This window comes from Cherax quadricarinatus, chromosome 21 (assembly GCF_038502225.1).
Source record: "Cherax quadricarinatus isolate ZL_2023a chromosome 21, ASM3850222v1, whole genome shotgun sequence".
In the NCBI taxonomy this organism is placed as follows: Eukaryota; Metazoa; Arthropoda; class Malacostraca; order Decapoda; family Parastacidae; genus Cherax; species Cherax quadricarinatus.
In genome coordinates, this window is record NC_091312.1 from 35,541,416 (window position 1) to 35,564,338 (window position 22,923).

At 41.3% G+C, this 22,923-nt stretch overlaps 1 protein-coding gene across 9 annotated transcripts in view; it reads left to right on the plus strand.

The window, feature by feature from the left end:
* The first annotated feature begins 4,900 nt into the window (after nt 1-4,900).
* Cip4 (formin-binding protein 1-like Cip4) overlaps nt 4,901-22,923 on the plus strand; it is a 625,492-nt gene continuing 607,469 nt past the window's right edge. For all 9 annotated transcript variants that reach the window (XM_070087374.1, XM_070087375.1, XM_070087380.1 and 6 more), the window contains exon 1: nt 4,901-5,051. In XM_070087374.1, the coding sequence (XP_069943475.1) occupies nt 5,028-5,051 (24 nt within the window). In that variant the 5' untranslated portion in view covers nt 4,901-5,027. The remainder of the gene's footprint in view (nt 5,052-22,923) is intronic.

A 22,923-nucleotide genomic window follows, 5' to 3' on the forward strand; every position in this document is an offset into this window, starting at 1 on the left:
GCCTCTCTGCCGAGGAGGACGTCTGTTGAGTATCTTTGTTTTATCCCCTGAGATTATTAACCCTAGGTCCTGACACGAGGCTAGCACATGATTAAGAATGTTTTGGGTGTTGGAGAATCCGGTGGTGTGAATCATTATGTCATCAGCAAAACTAACCATATAATGATGGGGCTGGCTAGGCATGGCATTCCATCTCACATTGGTCTTCAGATGCATGATAGAACTGATAAATTGGCTAAGCTGTATGCTTTCAAAGAGGGGATAGATTACAATCTTGGGTTGTCAGTTAGCAGTTTGAGAACAATAATACGAAAAGAACTTCAAATGAACTTTATTGACTTAAGACTTAGGGAGATTGACACAAGTCAGTCCATCTATCATCATTCCATCATGCAGGAGGAGCCACATGTCTATGGTGCATCCAACAAGATAAGCAGACTCTTGGATGTCACTACTGCCCGGCTCCGGCTGGGTTACAAGTATCTATGGCAGGTTAAATCACCACCACCAGATGTAGACCAAACGGGCCCAAAAATATTTTGATAGGTAGTGACTATTATGCCTCCTTTGTAAAGGGTATGGTAAAGAAATGTGGTGTCACCCTTTTGAAGACTGCAGGAGGTCATGTAATGTATGGTAGGATTCCTCGTAATAATAATTCATGACTAGAGGAAACTACAAATACCATAACTGTGTCTTACTCATGAAGTTGTACCCCAGTTTAATTCTTCCATAAGGATGGTGTTGAGCCAGTGCATAAATTGTGGGAATTAGACAGCTTTGGAATAAATGTAAATGAAGAAAGTCCTGACGATACTTTTACTCAGGAGCTGTACCTGAAAGATGTAAAATTTGAATCTGGACAATACTGGGTACGACTTCCGTGGAGACTGAACCATCCAGAATTGCCCACTAATTACAGAATGGCATATGGGCAGTTAAAGGCTCAGCTCCGCGAACTGAGTAAGACATCAGAATTGTTAACTGCCTATAATGATATAATTGCTGATCAGTTAATTAACAAATTTATAGAAGAGGTACCTCCTGAGCAAGCCAAAATTTATGGTCACTATTTGCCACATCACGGAGTGAAGAAGGATTCCAAGACCACTCCTCTGAGAATTGTGTTTAATTGTAGTGCCAGGAGTAACAAAAATGTACCTAGTTTAAATAACTGTTTGATGACAGGTCCGTCGTTGACGGAAAAATTAGGAGATATCTTATTAAATTTCAGGATGAAAAATTATGCCTTTACGGCTGACATAAGTAAAGCTTTCCTAAGAGTGGGTTTACAAGAGACTGACCAGGATTGTACCCACTTCTTATGGCCTGAGAATCCTATTGACCCACTTAGCCCTCTGAAAACCTTTTGCTTTAGGAGCGTATTATTTGGTGCTGCATCCAGTCCATTCCTACTTCAAGCGACGATAAATGCACACCTTAAATGTATGGGAAGTCCATTGAGTAAAGTAATGAGCAAACAATTTTATGTGGACAATTTCCTGGGTGTGACATCAACTGAAGAGGAACTGTTAATGACTTATGGAGAGGCCAATAAAATAATGCAAAGTGCAAATATGCCTCTGAGAGAATGGAATAGTAATTCGTCCAAATTGAAGGACAAAATAAGTAAAGATTACCCTGGAGTTGAAGTGCCAAAATGTAGTAATGTATTGGGATTAACTTGGGATACTGAGAGAGATTTGTTAATGTTAAAACCTAATAATTACAGTATGCCCAATAAATTAACTAAGAGAGTTTTGCTTGCTGAAGTTTCCAAATGTTTTGATCCACTAGGTTTAGTGTCACCCCTTACTATAAGAGGGAAATTATTAATTCAGGAAGCATGGAAACTTAAATGTGCTTGAGATGAAATTCTACCTGAGGAATTCATTAACAGGTGGGATGAATTAATTGGTGATTATGAGAAAATTCCAATGTTGGAGTTCCCACGCCAGGTGGCCAATCCAAATGGGAAAAATGTACTCCACATTTTTTGTGATGCTTCAAAATTGGCATATGGAGCAGTTGCTTACCTTCAATGTAATGGTGTTATTTCTCTTGTTATGTCTAAGGCTAAAGTGTCTCCAATTAAATCACGTACCTTGCCTCATTTGAAATTAACAGCCATTTATGTAGGTGTCAAATTAGCTAATTATATAAGAAATAAGTTGCAGGAGGTAAATATTAGCAACACTGTAATTTGGTCTGATAATGAGGTATCCTTACAATGGATTCGCAATGGAAACAGTAAAATTGTGTACGTACAAAACAGAGTTGCTGAAATTTATCAGATGCAAGAGAAGTATAATAGTTTTGGTCAGCATATGTTAACATTTAATCAGTTCCTGATCAGCCGGGCTGTGGCTCGTACGTTGGTTTGCGTGCAGCCAGCAGCAACAGCCTGGTTGATCAGGCGCTGATCCACCAGGAGGCCTGGTCACAGACCGGGCCGCGGGGGCGTTGACCCCCGAAACTCTCTCCAGGTAAACTCCAGGTATACCTGGTGAGGAGAATCCAGCTGATTTCTTGTCTCGAGGTTTACCTTATGCTAAATTTGTAAATGCTGTATCATGGTTTAAAGGACCGAGCTGGTTGGTAAATAAAGCTAATTGGCCTGTACAAAAGGCGTATATTGCTCCTGTTGAAATTACTGTGACCACTGCTCCGATAGTTTGTCCTTCTTTATCCATTGATATAAATAGGTGTTCTTCTTTACCCAAACTGATCGATGTAACTAAGTTGGTGTTTGAATTTCTAAACAAGATAAATATTTCATATAAGTTTTCACATCCTCTTGAATATTGGATAAAGAGGGTACAGGAGGAAATCTATGGAAATGAGATTAAATTGATGATGGAAAAAAAATTGTGAAAGGTTCTATAATAGAGAAATTGGGGCTGTATTTAGAGAACAATGTAATTAGGTGCAGAGGTAGGTTACAAAATGCTGAATTGGGTGATTATGCTAAACACCCTATCTTACTGCCCAAAACTCATCATCTAACAAATTTGATTGTTCTAAATGCCCATAAAAAATGTAATGCATGGTAGGGTACAAGTTACCTTAAATTGTATTAGGGAAACTTTCTGGATTCCACAAGGACGGCAAAGTGTAAAAAGGGTGCTTAAATCTTGTGTAATATGTCGCCGTGTGGATACCAGATCCTATATGTACCCAGGTCCTCCACCATTGCCAAAGGAGCATGTACAATTAGTGAAACCATTTGATGTAACAGGTGTAGACTATAGTGGTCCAATAATTTTAACAGGTATGTCAAATGGTGTTCCACTGAAAGTGTATGTTTGTTTGTTCACCTGTACTGCTACTAGGGCAGTTCATTTAGAAGTGGCACAGGACTTGTCTGCAGAACAGTTTATACAGCTGTTTCGAAAATTTGCAGCTAGGAGATCCTGTCCGAGGTTGATGATTTCGGATAATGCCACAAATTTTGTAGCAGGTGCTCAACACTTGATAGAATTAAATAATAGTAATAATGTTCAATCTCTGTTAGCCCAGCGAGGGTGTACCTGGAAATTTATTACTCCTAGAGCCCCTTGGCAGAGGCGGCTGTATGAAAGACTGATAGGCAAAGTGCAGAGGTGTCTCCGCAAAGTACTACACCAGAAGAGAATTAATTTGGAAGAATTCCGTGCAGTGTTAGTGGAGGCAGAAAATCGTATAAATAATAGGCCTCTCTCGTACATGAGTGATACACCTGATGCAGATGTATTAACACCTTCTCACCTAATATGTGGAAGGAAATTGGAAGCTGCCCCTGTCTATAGAGATAATCCGGAAGAAAGTGATGAAGAGTACAATGATGCGGCAGTGTTGTGTAATAAATTTAAAATTTGTGTGTAATTCTGGCCAGCATTATTTTCATAGATTTAGTTAGAGTGAGGTTTTCTGAGTATGATACACATTAATCTCCAGTCAAATTGGTGAGTGATATTAAGATATATTTTCCTTCTGTTATGTAATTGTGTATATATATAATCATTTATTATTTTTAATATACAGTCCACAAATTTATATATTTACCAGTATTCCTGATGTATGTATATTTCATTTAATTAATAGGTCCAGAGCAACTTGTGGTTATGACAGTGGTAGGTATCGAAGGGGGACATTTTTGCGACCTTGGTGTCCCAAATTCCTACTTGTCTATGTAACATTGATAAATAATAATTATCTTTGTTATCATTTACTGTTATGTACATAATTAGTTACATTCAGATAAATGCAATTTTCCACAAGTCCTACTGGCCCACGTTAGGCAAGTTCAAGTCACACCCACACCTACTCATGTATGCTACACAAGGTTTTCGCTTCAATGACTCTACTTGGGAGTTTTTTTTTCCCCTCATCCATAACTTTATTACCCAATCAATGCTTTCATATGTGCTTTCCAAATCTAAATTTTTCCAACTTGAACGTACTGCTTTAAGTCCCATTTTAGTTAGATATTTTTAACTTATGTATAATGTGGAACACGTAGTTTTCTGGAAATATAAATTTCAAACTATAAAGCAAAATATTCAAATATAATTCCAGCTCAGTAACAGGTAAATAACAATACTTAAATAATGAATAACATTTAACAAAAAACTCTCATGAATGAACCACAGATGGCATCTGTCATACGAACAGACAAAATTTCAAACGCTCTACCTAAAGCCCTGTAGCGTCCTGGCCATGTCAATTGTTTTATTGCTGTTATAAAATATATAGAGCTATTTATTGCACAGTAAAACACATTTTATTAATTTTAGTACTTAAATTTGATGTATAATATCGCAAATTTACTTTATATATATTACTAGTAGAAAGAGATGCAAAGGAAGATAAGTTGCATTTTCTATGTCTGGGTTTAAGCCAGTTACCCATGATCCTCTGCGTTAGTTTGCCTTCAACCAGTGACAGGCGGGTAGTGCTGAGGTTTCTTGTATATTTCCAAGTAATTTCTCGTGCCTAGAGGAATCTGGATTTTAGTTGACCCCTGGATTGACATCATAGGATCCACCATGAGTTGGGGGACAGAACTTTGGGTAAGTAGAGGGAGTGTGACAGTCATAGTGGTTTTGTTTATGAGTGCGTGAGCCGTCTTCAAGGCAGAGACAGAAGGGAGGGTCCAGCCCAGCTGTAGTCGGCACTACATCCTCACTACATTATCCTTCTAATTATCTCATGGTCACTACTCTTAAGACTAACTTCTTAAATGAGCCTTCGCGTCATGATGTTCAGTGTTCGTGTTATATTTATGAAATAGAAATGCGTGTATAGTAGTTAAGAACCATGTATATTATCATGTGTTGACCTATGTGGCACTGTACCTTGTGTTGCACAGTGTGTACCATTAGTGTTGCACAGTGTGTACCATTAGTGTTGCACCGTGTGTACCATTAGTGTTGCACCGTGTGTAACATTAGTGTTGCACCGTGTGTAACATTAGTGTTGTACCGTGTGTAACATTAGTGTTGCACCGTGTGTAACAGTGTTGCAGTGTGTATCATTAGTGTTGCACCGTGTGCACCATTGGTGTTGCACAGTGTGTACCTTTAGTGTTGCACAGTGTATACCATTAGTGTTGCACAGTGTATACCATTAGTGTTGCACAGTGTGTACTATTAGTGTTGCACCGTATGTACTATTGTTGCACAGTGTGTACCATTAGTGTTGCACCGTGTGTACCATTAATGTTGCACAGTGTGTACCATTAGTGTTGCACCGTGTGTACCATTAGTGTTGCACAGTGTGTACCATTAGTGTTGCACCGTGTGTACCATTAGTGTTGCACCGTGTACCATTAGTGTTGTACAGTGTACCATTAGTGTTGCACAGTGTGTACCATTAGTGTTGAACAGTGTACCATTACACTGTTGCACAGTGTGTACTATTAGTGTTGCACACTGTGTACCAGTGTTACACGCTGTGTACCATTACAGTGTTCCAGTTTGTACCATTACAATGTTGCACCGTGTGTACCATTAGTGTTGCACCGTATGTACCATTGCAGTGTTGCACCGTGTGTACCAATAGTGTAGCACCGTGTGAACCATTAGTGTTGCACCATGTGTACCATTAGTGTTGCACCGTGTGTACCCTTAGTGTTGCACCGTGTGCACCATTATTGTTGCACCGTGGGTACCATTATTGTTGCACCGTGGGTACCATTACAGTGCTGCACAGTGTGTACCATTACAGTGTTGCACAATGTGTACTATTAGTGTTGCACAGTGTGTACCATTACAGTGTTGCACAGTGTGTACCATTACAGTGTTGCACCGTGTGTACCATTACAGTGTTGCACCGTGTGTGCCATTAGTGTTGCACCGTATGTACCATTACAGTGTTGCACAGTGTGTACCATTATAGTGTTGCACCGTGTGTACCAATAGTGTAGCACCGTGTGCACCGTTAGTGTTACACCATGTGTACCATTAGTGTTGCACTGGGTGTTCCATTAGTATTGCACAGTGTGTTCCATTAGTGTTGCAGTGTGTACCATTAATGTTGCACAACGTGCCATTAGTGTTGCACAGTGTATACCATTAGTGTTGCACAATGTGTACCAATAGCGTTGCATCGTGTGTACCATTAATTTTGCACCGTGTGTACCATTATTGTACCGTGTGTACCATTAATGTTGCACAGTGTGTACCATTAGTGTTTCACAGTATATACCATTGTGTTTAACCGTGTGTACCATTAATGGTGCACCGTGTGTATCGTTAGTGTTGCACCGTGTGTACCATTAGTGTTGCACAGTATGTACCATTAGTGTTGCACCACGTGTACCATTAGTGTTGCACCGTGTGTACCATAGTGTTGCACCGTGTGTACCATTAGTGTTGTACTGTGTGTACCATTAGTGTTGCACCGTGTGTACCATTAGTGTTGCACCGTGTGTACCATTAGTGTTGCACTGTGTGTACCATTAATGTTGCACAGTACCATTAGTGTTGCACAGTGTGTACCATTAATGCTGCACCGTGTGTACCATTAGGGTTGCACCGTGCACCATTAGTGTTGAACAGTGTGTACCATTGCACTGTTGCACGCTGTGTACCATTAGTGTTGCACATTGTGTACCATTACAATGTTGCACCGTGTGTACCATTAGTGTTGCACCGTATGTACCATTATATTGTGATTGTACCATTACAGTGTTGTACCGTGTGTACCATTAGTGTTGCACCGTGTGTACCATTATTGTACCGTGTGTACCATTAATGTTGCACAGTGTGTACCATTAGTGTTTCACAGTATATACCATTAGTGTTTAACCGTGTGTACCATTAATGGTGCACCGTGTGTGTCGTTAGTGTTGCACCGTGTGTACCATTAGTGTTGCACAGTATGTACCATTAGTGTTGCACCACGTGTACCATTAGTGTTGCACCGTGTGTACCATAGTGTTGCACCGTGTGTACCATTAGTGTTGTACTGTGTGTACCATTAGTGTTGCACCGTGTGTACCATTAGTGTTGCACCGTGTGTACCATTAGTGTTGCACCGTGTGTACCATTAGTGTTGCACTGTGTGTACCATTAATGTTGCACAGTACCATTAGTGTTGCACAGTACCATTAGTGTTGCACAGTGTGTACCATTAATGCTGCACCGTGTGTACCATTAGGGTTGCACCGTGCACCATTAGTGTTGAACAGTGTGTACCATTGCACTGTTGCACGCTGTGTACCATTAGTGTTGCACATTGTGTACCATTACAATGTTGCACCGTGTGTACCATTAGTGTTGCACCGTATGTACCATATTGTGATGTGTGTACCATTACAGTGTTGTACCGTGTGTACCATTAGTGTTGCACCGTGTGTATCATTAAAGTGCTGCATAGTGTGTACCATTACAGTGTTGCACAGTGTGTACCATTACAGTGTTGCACCGTGTGTGCCATTAGTGTTCCACCGTGTGTGCTATTACAGTGTTGCACCATGTGTAGCATTGCAGTGTTGTACCGTGTGTACCATTAGTGTTGTACCGTGTGTACCATGACAGTGTTGCACAGTATATACCATTACAATGTTGCATAGTGTATACCATTACAGTGTTGCACAGTGTGTACCATTAGTGTTACATTGTGTGTACCATTAGTGTTGCACAGTATATACCATTAGTGTTGCGCCGTGTGTACCATTAGTGTTGCATCGTGTACCATTACAGAGTAGCACAGTGTTGCACCGTGTGTACCATTACAGTGTTGCACCGTGTGTACCATTACAGTGTTGCACATTGTGTTCCATTACAGTGTTGCACCGTGTATATCATTACAGTGTTGCACTGTGCATCCCTGCAAATATATATAGGTGTACCATTGCAGTGTTTCATTTTGTGCGCTGTTAGTGTTGCACAGTAATGAAGGCACAGGAGTGGTGACATTGTGTGTATCATGACAATGTGATACGGTACCATTACCGTGTCTGTTGCATCACAGTATGGTAGTGTTTGTACCATTACAGCGTGGTACTGTGTACCATCTTAGTGTACCATTCATAATGACGCGGTGTATCATTTCTTTGTGGCAATGTGTACAATAGTGTGCGTAACATTAGTATGTCCCACTACAGTGTGCATATTATCTGTGTATCATCAGAATGTGTACCATCACAGTGTTCCATCTCGGTGTATCATCACAGCATGACAAGTGTGGAACAACACAGTAGACTCGCCTAGTTGTGTTTGCAGAGGTCAAGGAATAGCTTCTGGCCCTGTCTCCTATATCTGTTGACCGGTTTTACTGATTTATGTACACCCGTATATTATGTGCTTCCAACATCTCGTCATTCCGTGTCTCAAAGGACTTTAAAAAATAATAACTAACGTCTTGATGACCCATTTTCGCCATTGTCCCCAAGTCTCTCCTCGCCTCTCCAACAGCTCATCGCTATCTAGTACCCTATCCCTTATTTTTAATATCAGTCTCATGTCCCAAATTGTGTTGGAAGGGACACTGTACCATCATTGTAGCACTGTACCATCACTGTGGCACTGCTTCACTAGTGTGGCACTACCATTAATTTGGCACTCTGTTCCATTAGTGTGGTACTGTGTACCATTAGTGTGGCACTGTACCCTTAGTGTGGCATTGTGTACCACCAGTTGGGCACTGGTTTATCAGTTTGGCGGCACTGCACCATCAGCGTGGCACTGTACCATCAGTGTGGCCCTGTGTACCATCAGTGTGGCCCTGTGTACCATCAGTGTGTGGCACTGTGTGCCATCAGTGTTGCTCTGTGCACCGTCAGTGTGTGGCCCTGTGTCAGTACCTGACACTACCACCAGCATGTGTCACTGTTTATCATCAGTGTGTGTGGCATTGTACCATCAGTGTGTGGTATTGTTTAGCATCAGTGTGGGGCCCTGTGTATCATCATTGTGTGGCCCTGTGCACCATCAGTGTGGCAGTGTACTATCAGAGTGTGGCACTGTTTACCATCATTGTGTGGCACCGGACAAGTATCTTCACCAAGTGCTAAATCAACCAGGCTGTGATGGATATGTGGGGCATCGGGCCACCAGCAGCAACAGCCTGATTGACCAGGCAAGCACCAGATGAACCTGGCCCATGGCCGGGCTCAGGGAGTAGAAATACTCGAAACTCATTAAAGGTATATCACTCTGTACCATCAGTGTGTGGCATTGTATACCATCAGTCATCAGTGTGGCACTGTACCATCAGTGTGTGGCACTTTGTACCATCAGTGTGCAGGACTGTGTACAGTGTGTGGTACTGTGTACCATCACAGTGTGGCACTGTGTACCATCAGGATGGTAGTATGTGCCATGACCGTGTGGCGGTGTGCATCATCACCGTGTGTCATTGTGTACCATCACAGTGTGACTCCGTGTGTTTCATGATGGTAGGGCTCTGTGTGCACGATCACAGTGTTACTGTGTGCACCATCACAGTGACAGTGCATGGCCATGCACTGTGGCTGTGTGCATCATCACAGTGGCAGTGTGTACCATCACGGTGTTTCACTGTGTATACCTTCACAATGTGGCATTGTGTATACCATCATAGTGTTGTACTATTTGTACCACCACTGGGCACTGTACCATCACTGTGGCACTGTACCATCACTGTGGCACTGTGTATCATCACTGGCAATATGTACCATCATTATGTACCATCACTGGCAGTGTGTACCATCACAGTCAGAGAGCAGAGTGCCTGTGTGCCGCTATCAATCTTCCAATCTATCGAAATAGGGCAACTGCCAGAGTTGTGGCAGACAACAAATGTAGTTCCACTTTTTAAGAAAGGAAACAGACAGGCAGCATTAAACTACAGACCAGTGTCACTGACATGTATAACATGTAAAGTCATGGAGAAGATTTTCGGAAGAATGGTGCACCTAGAAAGGAGTGTGCTCAGTGCTCATACATGACTACCAGCACGGTTTCAGGGATGGAAAATCCTGCTACAAACCTTCTGCAGTTCTACGGCAAGTTAACATAAGTAAGACAGGAGGAAGAGTGATGGGTGGATTGCATTTTCTTGGACTGAAAGGAGGCTTTTGACAGTACTGTACAAGAGACTGGTACAAAAGCTAGAGGAGCAGGCAGGAATAACAGAAAAAGCCCCGCAGTGGATTAAGGAATACCTGACGTGAATTAAACAATGAGTGATGGTACGAGACGAGGTGCCGGAGTGGGCGCATGTGTCGAATGGGGTTCCACAAGGGTCAGTCATAGGGTCGATGCTGTTTCTTGTATATGTGAATGACATGACAGAAGGGATAGTCAGAGGTGTCCCTGTTCGCAAACGACGTGAAGCTAATGAGAAGAATACAATCAAACAAGAATCAGGAAAGACCGCATGGCTCTGGAGTTTAACCCCCACCAGGTACGAACTTTGGGGAAGGACAAAGAAGACCGCAGACGGAGTACAGGTTTGTGGGTCAAAGACTGCAAACTTCACTTAAGGAAAAGGATCTTGGGGTCAGTCTCATACTGAACACATCCCCGAGACACACATCAACCAAATAATTCCTGCAGCATATGGGCGCCAGGCAAACCTAAGAATAGCGTTCCGACATCTAAGTAAGGAGTCATTCACGACACTACACCGTATACGTCAGGCCCATATTGGAGTACGCAGTACCAGTATGAAACCCACATCTGGTCAAGCACGTCAGGAATTATGAGAATGTGCAAACATTTGCATCAAGACTAGTCCCGGAGCTACGGGGTATGTCCTATGAGGAGAGGTTTAGGGAACTCAACCTGACGACACTGGCTGGAGGACAGGATGGATAGGGAGATATGATAACGTTAAAATACTGAGAGGAACTGACAGGGTGAACAGGGACAGAATATTTCAGAGATGAGATACTGGAACAAGGGGCCATAACTGGAAGTTGAAAACTAAGATGAGCCATAGCGATGTTAGGAAGTATTTGTTCAGCCTTAGAGTTGTCAAGAAGTGGAAAAATGTGGAGTGTGAAGTAGTAGAGGCAGGGGCCATACATAGCTTTAAGAAGAGATACGATAAGACCCTTGGAGATGGGAAAGAGTTTACCTAGTCGAGGCCAACAAAGTGGCGGGACTAGGAGCTGTGATTCGACCCCTACAACCACATATAGGTGAGTGCACACACACGCACATACACATCTCTTGCGTTACAGTGAATACATTTCCAGGAATGCTGAAGTTTACCGCCCTCTTACATACGTAGCCATCCTCTGTAAAATTTCACCTTCAATCAGTACTACCCTCATTTATTAAGTATCACCCTTCATGATTCGACCCCTACAACCACTCGAGAAAGATTTCATTCAGCAGTGTGTTAATGACCCGGATGTTGTGACAGCAGATGATGTACACTATTGGTCTTTTGTTCGCTGTCTCACGTGTATAGTAACTCAGTTGTTTCTAGTCCCTTTTATATTAGTGGGGTTTAATGTTAACTGTCTTTCAATTGAGTGATAATCCAACTGATTCTTGTTCCTTGTATATTAGTGGGGCTTAATGTTGGCTGTCGCTCAGTTGTTTATAATCCCTTGTATAATGGTGTAGTCTGTCATGAGTTATATACTGCTAGTTAAGCTGTGTCCATTTTTATGGATAATTGTGAAAGTGTGGAAAAAAAAAACTTGTACGGTTCAGGACATTTATTGGAGGAAACATTTCTCCACTTTTGGAGAAACATTTCCTCTAATAAATGTCCTGAATGTACATAAGTCTTTTTTCACATGTTGTGGGTATCACCATGCCATTTTTCAATAGTGAAAATGCCCTGCTTTGGGCTGGTTCCTTCCTTCTTTGAGTTCCTGTTCTTACGGTCTTTTGTGAACTCATCTTACGATTTATTCTAATTCTAACCTTGGTTTTGTACTGTATTAAATAAAAGGCAATGCTTCGTTATTTTATTGTCATTTAATCGATTAAAACAAAATAACAAATGCAAGAAGGCTAGTCTGTGTTTTGCCGCTTGAAGAGGCAACTTGGAACCATCGAGGAGACCGAGAAACCAGTATTTCATTACTTTTACATTCAGATTTTAGCGTTACCGGCTCCTTTACTACTGTCTTGTTCCCCTTAAGGCATAACCCTCCCTCCCTTGGATCGAACGTGAATGCATCCCATTTCCTAGGCGCTATGTGACCCATATAGGTACAGGTTTAGCACGTCCCCGTGAATAAAAAAAATACTCGAGTTATAGATAATATTTGACATTTGCGTAGGGAGATGGGTAAAAATATTTCACTGCCATATTTTCTTGTTACCTCTCTGTTCTCCACTCTTGAATGTTCTAAGTGTCTCGATGCAATTTCTGGTAATGGTTCCTGCTCCGGCGCATGAACTTCTTGGAATCGATCATCTCTTGAAGTCATTGCAAGCTTCTTTGTCGCTTTCCTTGAACCGTTTTCAGTCTCACCCAAACATATAACCTGGTCCTTACCTGTTGTATTCTGACGTGACAGTGTTGCAGCTTGAGTTGGGACCTGAATTCAAATACCAACTCATAATTTACACCTGGATATTACCCGAGTTGCTGGTGAAGGCTTCAAGAAAAGTCAAATGGAAACCAAGTGCGTTAATAGAAAGCTTCCCCCTTGAACTGTAAGTTGAATTGCTGATTGGCTGTTGCTTGAAAGAAGGAATTTTGAAGGTGTGGCTGGTAATTGGGTCGCGGGGAGAAAGGAGACGTGATGATTTCCGGAAGTAACTACTGCAAAGTATTCTATTGTAACGTATTTATTAATGATTCTCATTTTTCATTCTGTTTCCTGTCCCCTTTTCTCTGTAATTTTAATGTTGTTCTTTCTGCATCTTAGTCCGAAGTGGACATTGGTTTCCTACCGTCACTTAGGTGATACATTAGGTGTTATCATAAGAGAGTCGTGGACCAAAGTCAACGTCACTCGCCTGCTATCACTTAGGTTAGATGGTTTTATGTGAGTCATATAAGATCGGAGGTTTTGTTATCTTGGTCTCCAGTCGTACATTCTCTTATCTCTAGACTGTTACTGTTGTCCGTGATATCTGGAGTCACCATCAGTATCATCCTATCACTGTAGGTAATGATTAATATTATCTGTTCCCTTGAACGACATACTTGCTAACTGTAACCTGGGCTCTTTCTTTGTCAGGCGAAAAATCGTTGAACTATTATTTATATTCTAGCTAAAAGCATTATATACAACCTGTTGGTGATACGGGTATTCTCCAGTTGATTTTTTATCGTTAACTACATGGTATATGTAAGAGCTTTACAGTAATGATGTATAATACTGGCTTTTGTATAAAGTTCTGCAGGGCTGAGTGACTGATTAATTTGTTTTCTACTTCCAGTAACTTCTGTATTGAACTGATAAAGCCACTGGCTGTCTTTAAATAGAGATGCTCAGGTGTAGCACATTTATTTCCTCATTTGGGAGCTTGTTTAGCTTGTTTATGTTCTTATCAGATGGTATACAGAAAAGCCTACCCTCAGGACGATCTGGAGGAGTAGCTGGAGTCATATGCATATACGTATACACGTGTGTGTACTCACCTAGTTGTGGTTGCAGGGGTCAATCCACAGCTCCTGGCCCCGCCTCTTCACTGACCGGTACTGGGTCACTCTTCCTGCTCCATGACCTTTTCATACCTCTTCTTAAAGCTATGTATGGATCCTGCCTCCACTACATCGCTTCCCAGATTATTCCACTTCCTGACAACTCTGTGACCGAAGAAATACTTCCTAACATCCCTGTGATTCATCTGAGTCTTCAACTTCCAACTGTGACCAATTGTTGCTTGTGTCCCATCTCTGGAACATTCTGTATCTGTCCACCTTGTCGATTCCTTTCAGTATTTTATGTTATCGTATCCTCCTTATCTCTCCTGTCTTCCAGTGTCATCAGGTGTACTCACCTAGTATTGTTTTAGGCTTTTTTAGGCCACTTCGCTCATCTCTACGTGTGCCTTTCGGCACTGTTACATTGTTACTGATTTCTCAGTTTACTTCACTGGTTCTCACTCACTGAGTGAGAGCAATTAGGTCAGTTGAGGGAGTTCGAGTCTCTCAGATATTGTAGCATTGACCATCCCCCAGGACGCGACCCACAACAGTCGACTAGCACCCAGGTACCTATTTACTGCTGGGTGAACAGAGGCAACGGGTGTAAGGAGACTTGCCCATACGTCTCGCCCTGCCCGGTGTGTGTGTGTGTGTGTGTGTGTGTGTGTGTGTGTTAGTTACCATTTTGTCCTAGGCACATGTCGATTAGAGTGTGTGTGTGTGTATTAGTTACCATTTTGTCCTAGGCACATGTCGATTAGACACTAGGCCTGTTGTATATGAGTACGTGTGTGTGTGTGTGTGTGTGTACTCACCTATTTGTGGTTGCAGGGGTCGAGTCACAGTTCCTGGCCCCGCCTCTTCGCTGATTGCTACTAGGTCCTCGCTCTCCCTGCCCCATGAGCTCTATCATACCTCGCCTTAAAACTATGTATGGTTCCCGCCTCCACTACGTCACTTTCTAGGCTATTCCACGGCCTGACTACTCTATGACTGAAGAAATACTTCCTAACATCCCTTTGATTCATCTGAGTCTTCAACTTCCAATTGTGACCTCTTGTGTCTGTGTCCCTTCTCTGGAACATCCCGTCTTTGTCCACCTTGTCTATTCCGCGCAGTATTTTATATGTCGTTATCATGCCTCCCCTGACCCTCCTGTCCTCCAGTGTCGTCAGGCCGATTTCCCTCAACCTTTCTTCGTAGGACAATCCCCGTAGCTCTGGGACTAGTCTTGTTGCAAACCTTTGCACTTTCTCTAATTTCTTGACGTGCTTGACTAGGTGTGGGTTCCAAACTGGTGCTGCATACTCCAGTATGGGCCTTTGTGTGTGTGTGTGTGTGTGTGTGTGTGTGTGTGTGTGTGTGTGTGTGTGTGTGTGTGTGCGTGCGTGCGTGTGTGTACAAAGGAAAGACGATCATATATAGGACTAGTAACTTTGAAATGTAATAAACACCTTGTCATTGTTTGAGTAAACCCACAGTAGACAAACACGAAATGTGAAAAACTGTGTATTTCAGTCTCCAACAACGATTCTCTTCAGTTTATATATATATATATATATATATATATATATATATATATATATATATATATATATATATATATATGCAATAAGATCACAGTAAACAGGTGATTTCAGAATATGCAAAACAACCACTCTGAAAGAATAGAGAAATTCCAAGCGCTTTCGTGACTACTCACATTATCAAGGAACTATGAAAGTAAAGCATCCAAGGAAGCTATATAAGGGGTCTGGTCGGCACCTCACTATCAGATCCCACAACGGTTTAAACACGTGACGCGCGGCGAGCCAACTTGGAAAGGTCCTTGGCACAACTCACCCCACAAACTATTCTACCCAAGAAATAAGCAATTTTAAAGATTATTTGTCCAGTGTATTATTAAATTCTTCCCAAATTCTATTAATTATAAATGGATCTAATTTATATAAACCAAAGGAAATATTCATATTATTGTCAAAACTGCTTTTTATGAAACAAGATTCAATTATATTCCTGTCGACCATGGACTTGCTTGATACTACTTTCTCAACTTTTTGAAAATCAATTGGATGGTTAAAATCTCTTACATGAATAAATAGAGCATTGGAATCTTGTCCAGTTCTAATGCTATATTTATGTTGTTTTAATCTTAGTTCGAGATTTTTACCAGTTTGACCGTAATAAACTTTATCGCAAATTCTACAAGGAATCTTATAGACACATCCATCAGCATTTTGGGGGGAATTCTTTATCAAAAGTTTTTTTTACTGTATCGAGATTTTTGAATACAACTTTAATATTAAAAGTCTTAAGAAGAGAAGGCATATCAACCAAGTTTTCATGGTAAGGGAGAACCAACATATTTTTATTTGAATAAGGCTGGTTGTCCCTTTTTGGATTGTAAAAAGTATTTCTGGCAACTTTAAAAGATTTATCAATTACATTTCTTGGGTATTTTAAATGATTACCTATTTCATAAATTTTGGATATTTCCTCATCTATGAACTCAGGACTACAAATTCGTAAAGCTCTCAGAAACATTGATGAGAAAACAGACAGTTTGACTCTATCTTGATGCGAGGAATAATAGTGGACATAGGAACAGTTATTAGTAGGTTTTCTGTAAATTTTAAATTTGAATTCATTATTACCCTTAATAATTAAAACATCTAGAAAAGGCAATGAGTTATTTTCTTCAAACTCAACAGTAAAGTTTATTGAATGGGCTAAGCTATTTAATTTTCCAAGGAAATGGTGTATATCTACATTTTTGGGCATAAGACACAAAATATCATCAACATATCTGAACCATTTAGCTCTATTAGGGAGGATTGTGTTAAGTAACCTTGTTTCAAAAAATTCCATGTATAGGTTACTAAGAACAGGTGAAAGAGGATTTCCCATTGCCATACCAAACTTCTGAGTGTAAAATTTATCATTAAATACAAATTTTGCATCAACAATGCAAAGTTTAATAAGTTTAATGATAGTAGGAACTGGCAATGGTAAATCATAGTTAACGAGTTCTTCAGATAAGAAACTTAATAAATCATCAACAGGAACTTTCGTAAACAAGGAAGTAACATCAAAACTAACCATGTTAAAATCATTTAGGTCAGTCAAGGAGCTTAATTTATCAACCAAGTCTATGTTGTTTTTAACATTAAAGTTAGAAATTTTGCCAACAATAGGGCTCAAAATATCAACAAGCCATTTGGATAATTTATATGAAACTGACCCTATGGAGCTAATAATTGGTCTGACTGGATTCCCTGGTTTGTGTGTTTTTATTAGTCCATACATGTAAGGCAAAGATGGATTAGCCTTTTGTAACTTTGAAAAATTTTCTGATTTATCCTCTGATGAAATTAATATTAGTAAAGGAATGGTATATAGCTCTATGTTAAAACCAAACATTCCCAATTGCCCTCAAAGATTCTTTAAGTCTTATGATACACTTAATAACAATAAAAATTTGCGCCTTACTAAAGCAGACAAAATAAATGCAATAGTAATTATGAAAGAAAATGATTACCAAGAAAAAATTAATAATCTCTTAGATGATACTGAAACCTATTCTAAACTTAGGAAAAATCCCCTAGAAACCGTTAACAGCAATTTCAATAAAACAAAACTACTGAAAGGCAAAGATGAATTAGTCAAACAATTTACTTCCACTAATCCATCTTTGCCTTACATGTATGGACTAATAAAAACACACAAACCAGGGAATCCAGTCAGACCAATTATATATATATATATATATATATATATATATATATATATATATATATATATATATATATATATATATATTGTAACCACGAACGAGTAGTATTGAATCAATAACACTGCAGCTAGCCGAGGATTCAAACCCATGTCGTTTTGGCTGTCTCGTGGTGAGCGAAAATCACATGACGCTCTAACCCATAAGATCACGCAGTCCTACAAGAATCAAGCACCCAGCAGAGCTAGGTGTTTTACCTTGATCCGAGAGCATACGGTGGTGTGGTTGCCTCTGAGCTAATTTCATCCTAATCCCCGTTTGGTGTACTAGCCTTCACGAGCAGTATTTTATATTATTGTAACCACGAACGAGTGGTATTGAATCAATAACAAGCACTCAGCAGAGCTAGGTGTTGATTCTTTTAGGATTGCAGGGTTCTGTGGGTTAGAGCGTGATGTGTGATTTTCGCTCACCATGAGGCGGGCCAAAACGACATGGGTTCAAATCCTCGGCTAGTCGCAGTGTTTTATATATATATATATATATATATATATATATATATATATATATATATATATATATGTATATGTATATATATATGTATATGTATATATATGTATATATGTATATATATGTATATGTATATATATATATGTATATGTATATATATATATATGTATATGTATATATATATATGTATATGTATATATGTATATGTATATATATATATGTATATTACCTGGAGTTTACCTGGAGAGAGTTTCGGGGGTCAACGCCCCCGCGGCCCGGTCTGTGACCAGGCCTCCTGGTGGATCAGCGCCTGATCAACCAGGCTGTTGCTGCTGGCTGCACGCAAACCAACGTACGAGCCACAGCCCGGCTGATCAGGAACTGTCTTTAGGTGCTTGTCCAGTGCCAGCTTGAAGACTGCCAGGGGTCTGTTGGTAATCCCCCTTATGTGTGCTGGGAGGCAGTTGAACAGTCTCGGGCCCCTGACACTTATTGTATGGTCTCTTAACGTGCTAGTGACACCCCTGCTTTTCATTGGGGGGATGGTGCATCGTCTGCCAAGTCTTTTGCTTTCGTAGTGAGTGATTTTCGTGTGCAAGTTTGGTACTAGTCCCTCTAGGATTTTCCAGGTGTATATAATCATGTATCTCTCCCTCCTGCGTTCCAGGGAATACAGGTTTAGAAACCTCAAGCGCTCCCAGTAATTGAGGTGTTTTATCTCCGTTATGCGCGCCGTGAAAGTTCTCTGTACATTTTCTAGGTCGGCAATTTCACCTGCCTTGAAAGGTGCTGTTAGAGTGCAGCAATATTCCAGCCTAGATAGAACAAGTGACCTGAAGAGTGTCATCATGGGCTTGGCCTCCCTAGTTTTGAAGGTTCTCATTATCCATCCTGTCATTTTTCTAGCAGATGCGATTGATACAATGTTATGGTCCTTGAAGGTGAGATCCTCCGACATAATCACTCCTAGGTCTTTGACGTTGGTGTTTCGCTCTATTTTGTGGCCAGAATTTGTTTTGTACTCTGATGAAGATTTAATTTCCTCATGTTTACCATATCTGAGTAATTGAAATTTCTCATCGTTGAACTTCATATTGTTTTCTGCAGCCCACTGAAAGATTTGGTTGATGTCCGCCTGGAGCCTTGCAGTGTCTGCAATGGAAGACACTGTCATGCAGATTCGGGTGTCATCTGCAAAGGAAGACACGGTGCTGTGGCTGACATCCTTGTCTATGTCGGATATGAGGATGAGGAACAAGATGGGAGCTAGTACTGTGCCTTGTGGGACAGAGCTTTTCACCGTAGCTGCCTCGGACTTTACTCTGTTGACGACTACTCTCTGTGTTCTGTTAGTGAGGAAATTATAGATCCATCGACCGACTTTTCCTGTTATTCCTTTAGCGCGCATTTTGTGCGCTATTACGCCATGGTCACACTTGTCGAAGGCTTTTGCAAAGTCTGTATATATTACATCTGCATTCTTTTTGTCTTCTAGTGCATTTAGGACCTTGTCGTAGTGATCCAGTAGTTGAGACAGACAGGAGCGACCTGTTCTAAACCCATGTTGCCCTGGGTTGTGTAACTGATGGGTTTCTAGATGGGTGGTGATCTTGCTTCTTAGGACCCTTTCAAAGATTTTTATGATATGGGATGTTAGTGCTATTGGTCTGTAGTTCTTTGCTGTTGCTTTACTGCCCCCTTTGTGGAGTGGGGCTATGTCTGTTGTTTTTAGTAACTGAGGGACGACCCCCGTGTCCATGCTCCCTCTCCATAGGATGGAAAAGGCTCGTGATAGGGGCTTCTTGCAGTTCTTGATGAACACAGAGTTCCATGAGTCTGGCCCTGGGGCAGAGTGCATGGGCATGTCATTTATCGCCTGTTCGAAGTCATTTGGCGTCAGGATAACATCGGATAGGCTTGTGTTAGTCAAATTTTGTGGCTCTCTCATAAAAAATTCATTTTGGTCTTCGACTCTCAGTCTGGTTAGCGGCTTGCTAAAAACTGAGTCATATTGGGACTTGAGTAGCTCACTCATTTCCTTGCTGTCATCTGTGTAGGACCCATCTTGTTTAAGTAGGGGCCCAATACTGGACGTTGTTCTCGATTTTGATTTGGCATAGGAGAAGAAATACTTTGGGTTTCTTTCGATTTCATTTATGGCTTTTAGTTCTTCCCGCGATTCCTGACTCCTAAAGGATTCTTTTAGCTTAAGTTCGATGCTTGCTATTTCTCTGACCAGTGTCTCCCTGCGCATTTCAGATATATTGACCTCTTTTAGCCGCTCTGTTATTCTTTTCCGTCGCCTGTAAAGGGAGCGCCTGTCTCTTTCTATTTTACATCTACTCCTCCTTTTTCTTAGAGGAATAAGCCTTGTGCATACATCGAGTGCCACCGAGTTAATCTGTTCTAGGCATAAGTTTGGGTCTGTGTTGCTTAGTATATCTTCCCAGCTTATATCGGTTAGGACTTGGTTTACTTGGTCCCACTTTATGTTTTTGTTATTGAAGTTGAATTTGGTGAATGCTCCCTCATGACTAGTCTCATTTTGTCGGTCTGGGGCTCCATGCATACATGTCTGAACCTCAATTATGTTGTGATCTGAGTATATTGTTTTTGATATGGTGACATTTCTTATCAGATCATCATTGTTAGTGAAGATGAGGTCTAGTGTATTCTCCAGTCTTGTAGGCTCTATTATTTGCTGGTTTAAATTGAATTTTGTGCAGAGATTTAAAAGCTCGTGTGAGTGTGAGTTTTCATCAGAGCTGCCTCCTGGTGTTTTTTCTGCAACAATATTATTTGCTATATTCCTCCATTTTAGGTGCCTTAAGTTGAAATCCCCCAGGAGCAAGATGTTGGGTGCAGGAGCTGGAAGATTTTCCAGACAGTGGTCAATTTTTAACAGCTGTTCCTGGAATTGCTGGGATGTTGCATCCGGAGGCTTGTAGACTACCACAATGACTAGGTTTTGGTTCTCGACCTTTACTGCTAAAACTTCCACTACGTCATTTGAGGCATTAAGCAGTTCTGTGCAAACAAGTGACTCTGCAATGTACAGGCCAACCCCCCCCTTTTGCCTGTTCACTCTGTCACATCTGTATAGGTTGTAACCTGGGATCCATACTTCGTTGTCCAAGTGATCCTTTATGTGGGTCTCAGTGAAAGCCGCGAACATTGCCTTTGCCTCTGCAAGCAGTCCACGGATGAAAGGTATTTTGTTGTTTGTAGCTGGCTTTAGACCCTGTATATTTGCAAAGAAGAATGTTATCGGACTGGTGGTATTGTTGGTACTGGGGGGGGATTTTTTTTTTCGGCATTAGTATCTGTATCTGTTGGTTTGGAGTGGAGGCCATCGACTGTGGTTCCACTCCAGGAATGACTGGATTTGGTGTACGATTTCTGCCATTTCCTGCCAGTTTTTTTTCCTTCCTGGCACTAAAAAACCTCTCCCTCTTGAGTGGCTGTGGCTACCCAGGTTTTCCCCTGGCCTGGATGTTTTGTATCTTTTTGTCCCCTTTAGATGGTATGCCTGGCAATTTAAGTTATAGCACAGTCTTTCCTGTACTGAAGAGGTACACATTTCAGGGTGAAAAAGCTTACAGGAAGGGAGTTTGCATTTTCCTGTTTTCATATGGGCATGGCATTTTCTAGGGTGGTCATAGTTGCATGTCCCATCTGTTTTTCCAGATTTCCCATGCCAGCAGATACCAAGTGCATAGTATGTGCACAGTCTTGGTTTCCGCTTGCCTTGGGTTTCTGTGACTGTATTCCCTGTTGGTGCATGTTTCCCTGTCTTACTTCTATCCTCCCTAGCACCAACAATGGAGCTCCCACCAGTTGTTTTTGGTAATTTTTCCTCACTATTGCTATTGGAGTCCTCTTGTTTGCTATTTCCTGCGGTATTTCTAGTTTGCAATATTGGTTTTATCTTATCTTTGACTACACTTGTTTCCCTACTATGGCTCCTGTCCCCTATGAGGTCATTTATATGTATTCCTTCCTGCGTATAATTCCCGACTCCCTGGACAATATCTCCAGCTTCACCATTTCTGTCTCCCAGGACAGTATCTCCAGCTTCACCATTTCTGTCTCCCAGGACAGCACCTCCAGCTTCACCATTACTGTCTCCCAGGACAGTATCTCCAGCTTCACCATTTCTGTCTCCCAGGACAGCACCTCCAGCTTCACCATTTCTGTCTCCCAGGACAGTATCTCCAGCTTCACCATTTCTGTCTCCCAGGACAGCACCTCCAGCTTCACCATTACTGTCTCCCAGGACAGCACCTCCAGCTTCACCATTACTGTCTCCCAGGACAGCACCTCCAGCTTCACCATTACTGTCTCCCAGGACAGCACCTCCAGCTTCACCATTACTGTCTCCCAGGACAGCACTATCAGCCCCACATTTACTGACTACCAGGACATCACCTCCAGCCTTACAGTTTATGACTACATGGCCAGTATCAAGGGCAGTACCATTCAGCCCAGACATTTTATGTTCCCATCTGTTGTAGAAAGCTTCCAGGTTTTCTATGAAAGCAGCTTTGATGTTGTCCTCTTTTAATACCCTTGTGATTTTAGTCCACAGTTTTTCCTCATTTGAGCATACCCAAAAACACTTCTCTGTTTTAATACTGCTTGTAGCTAGT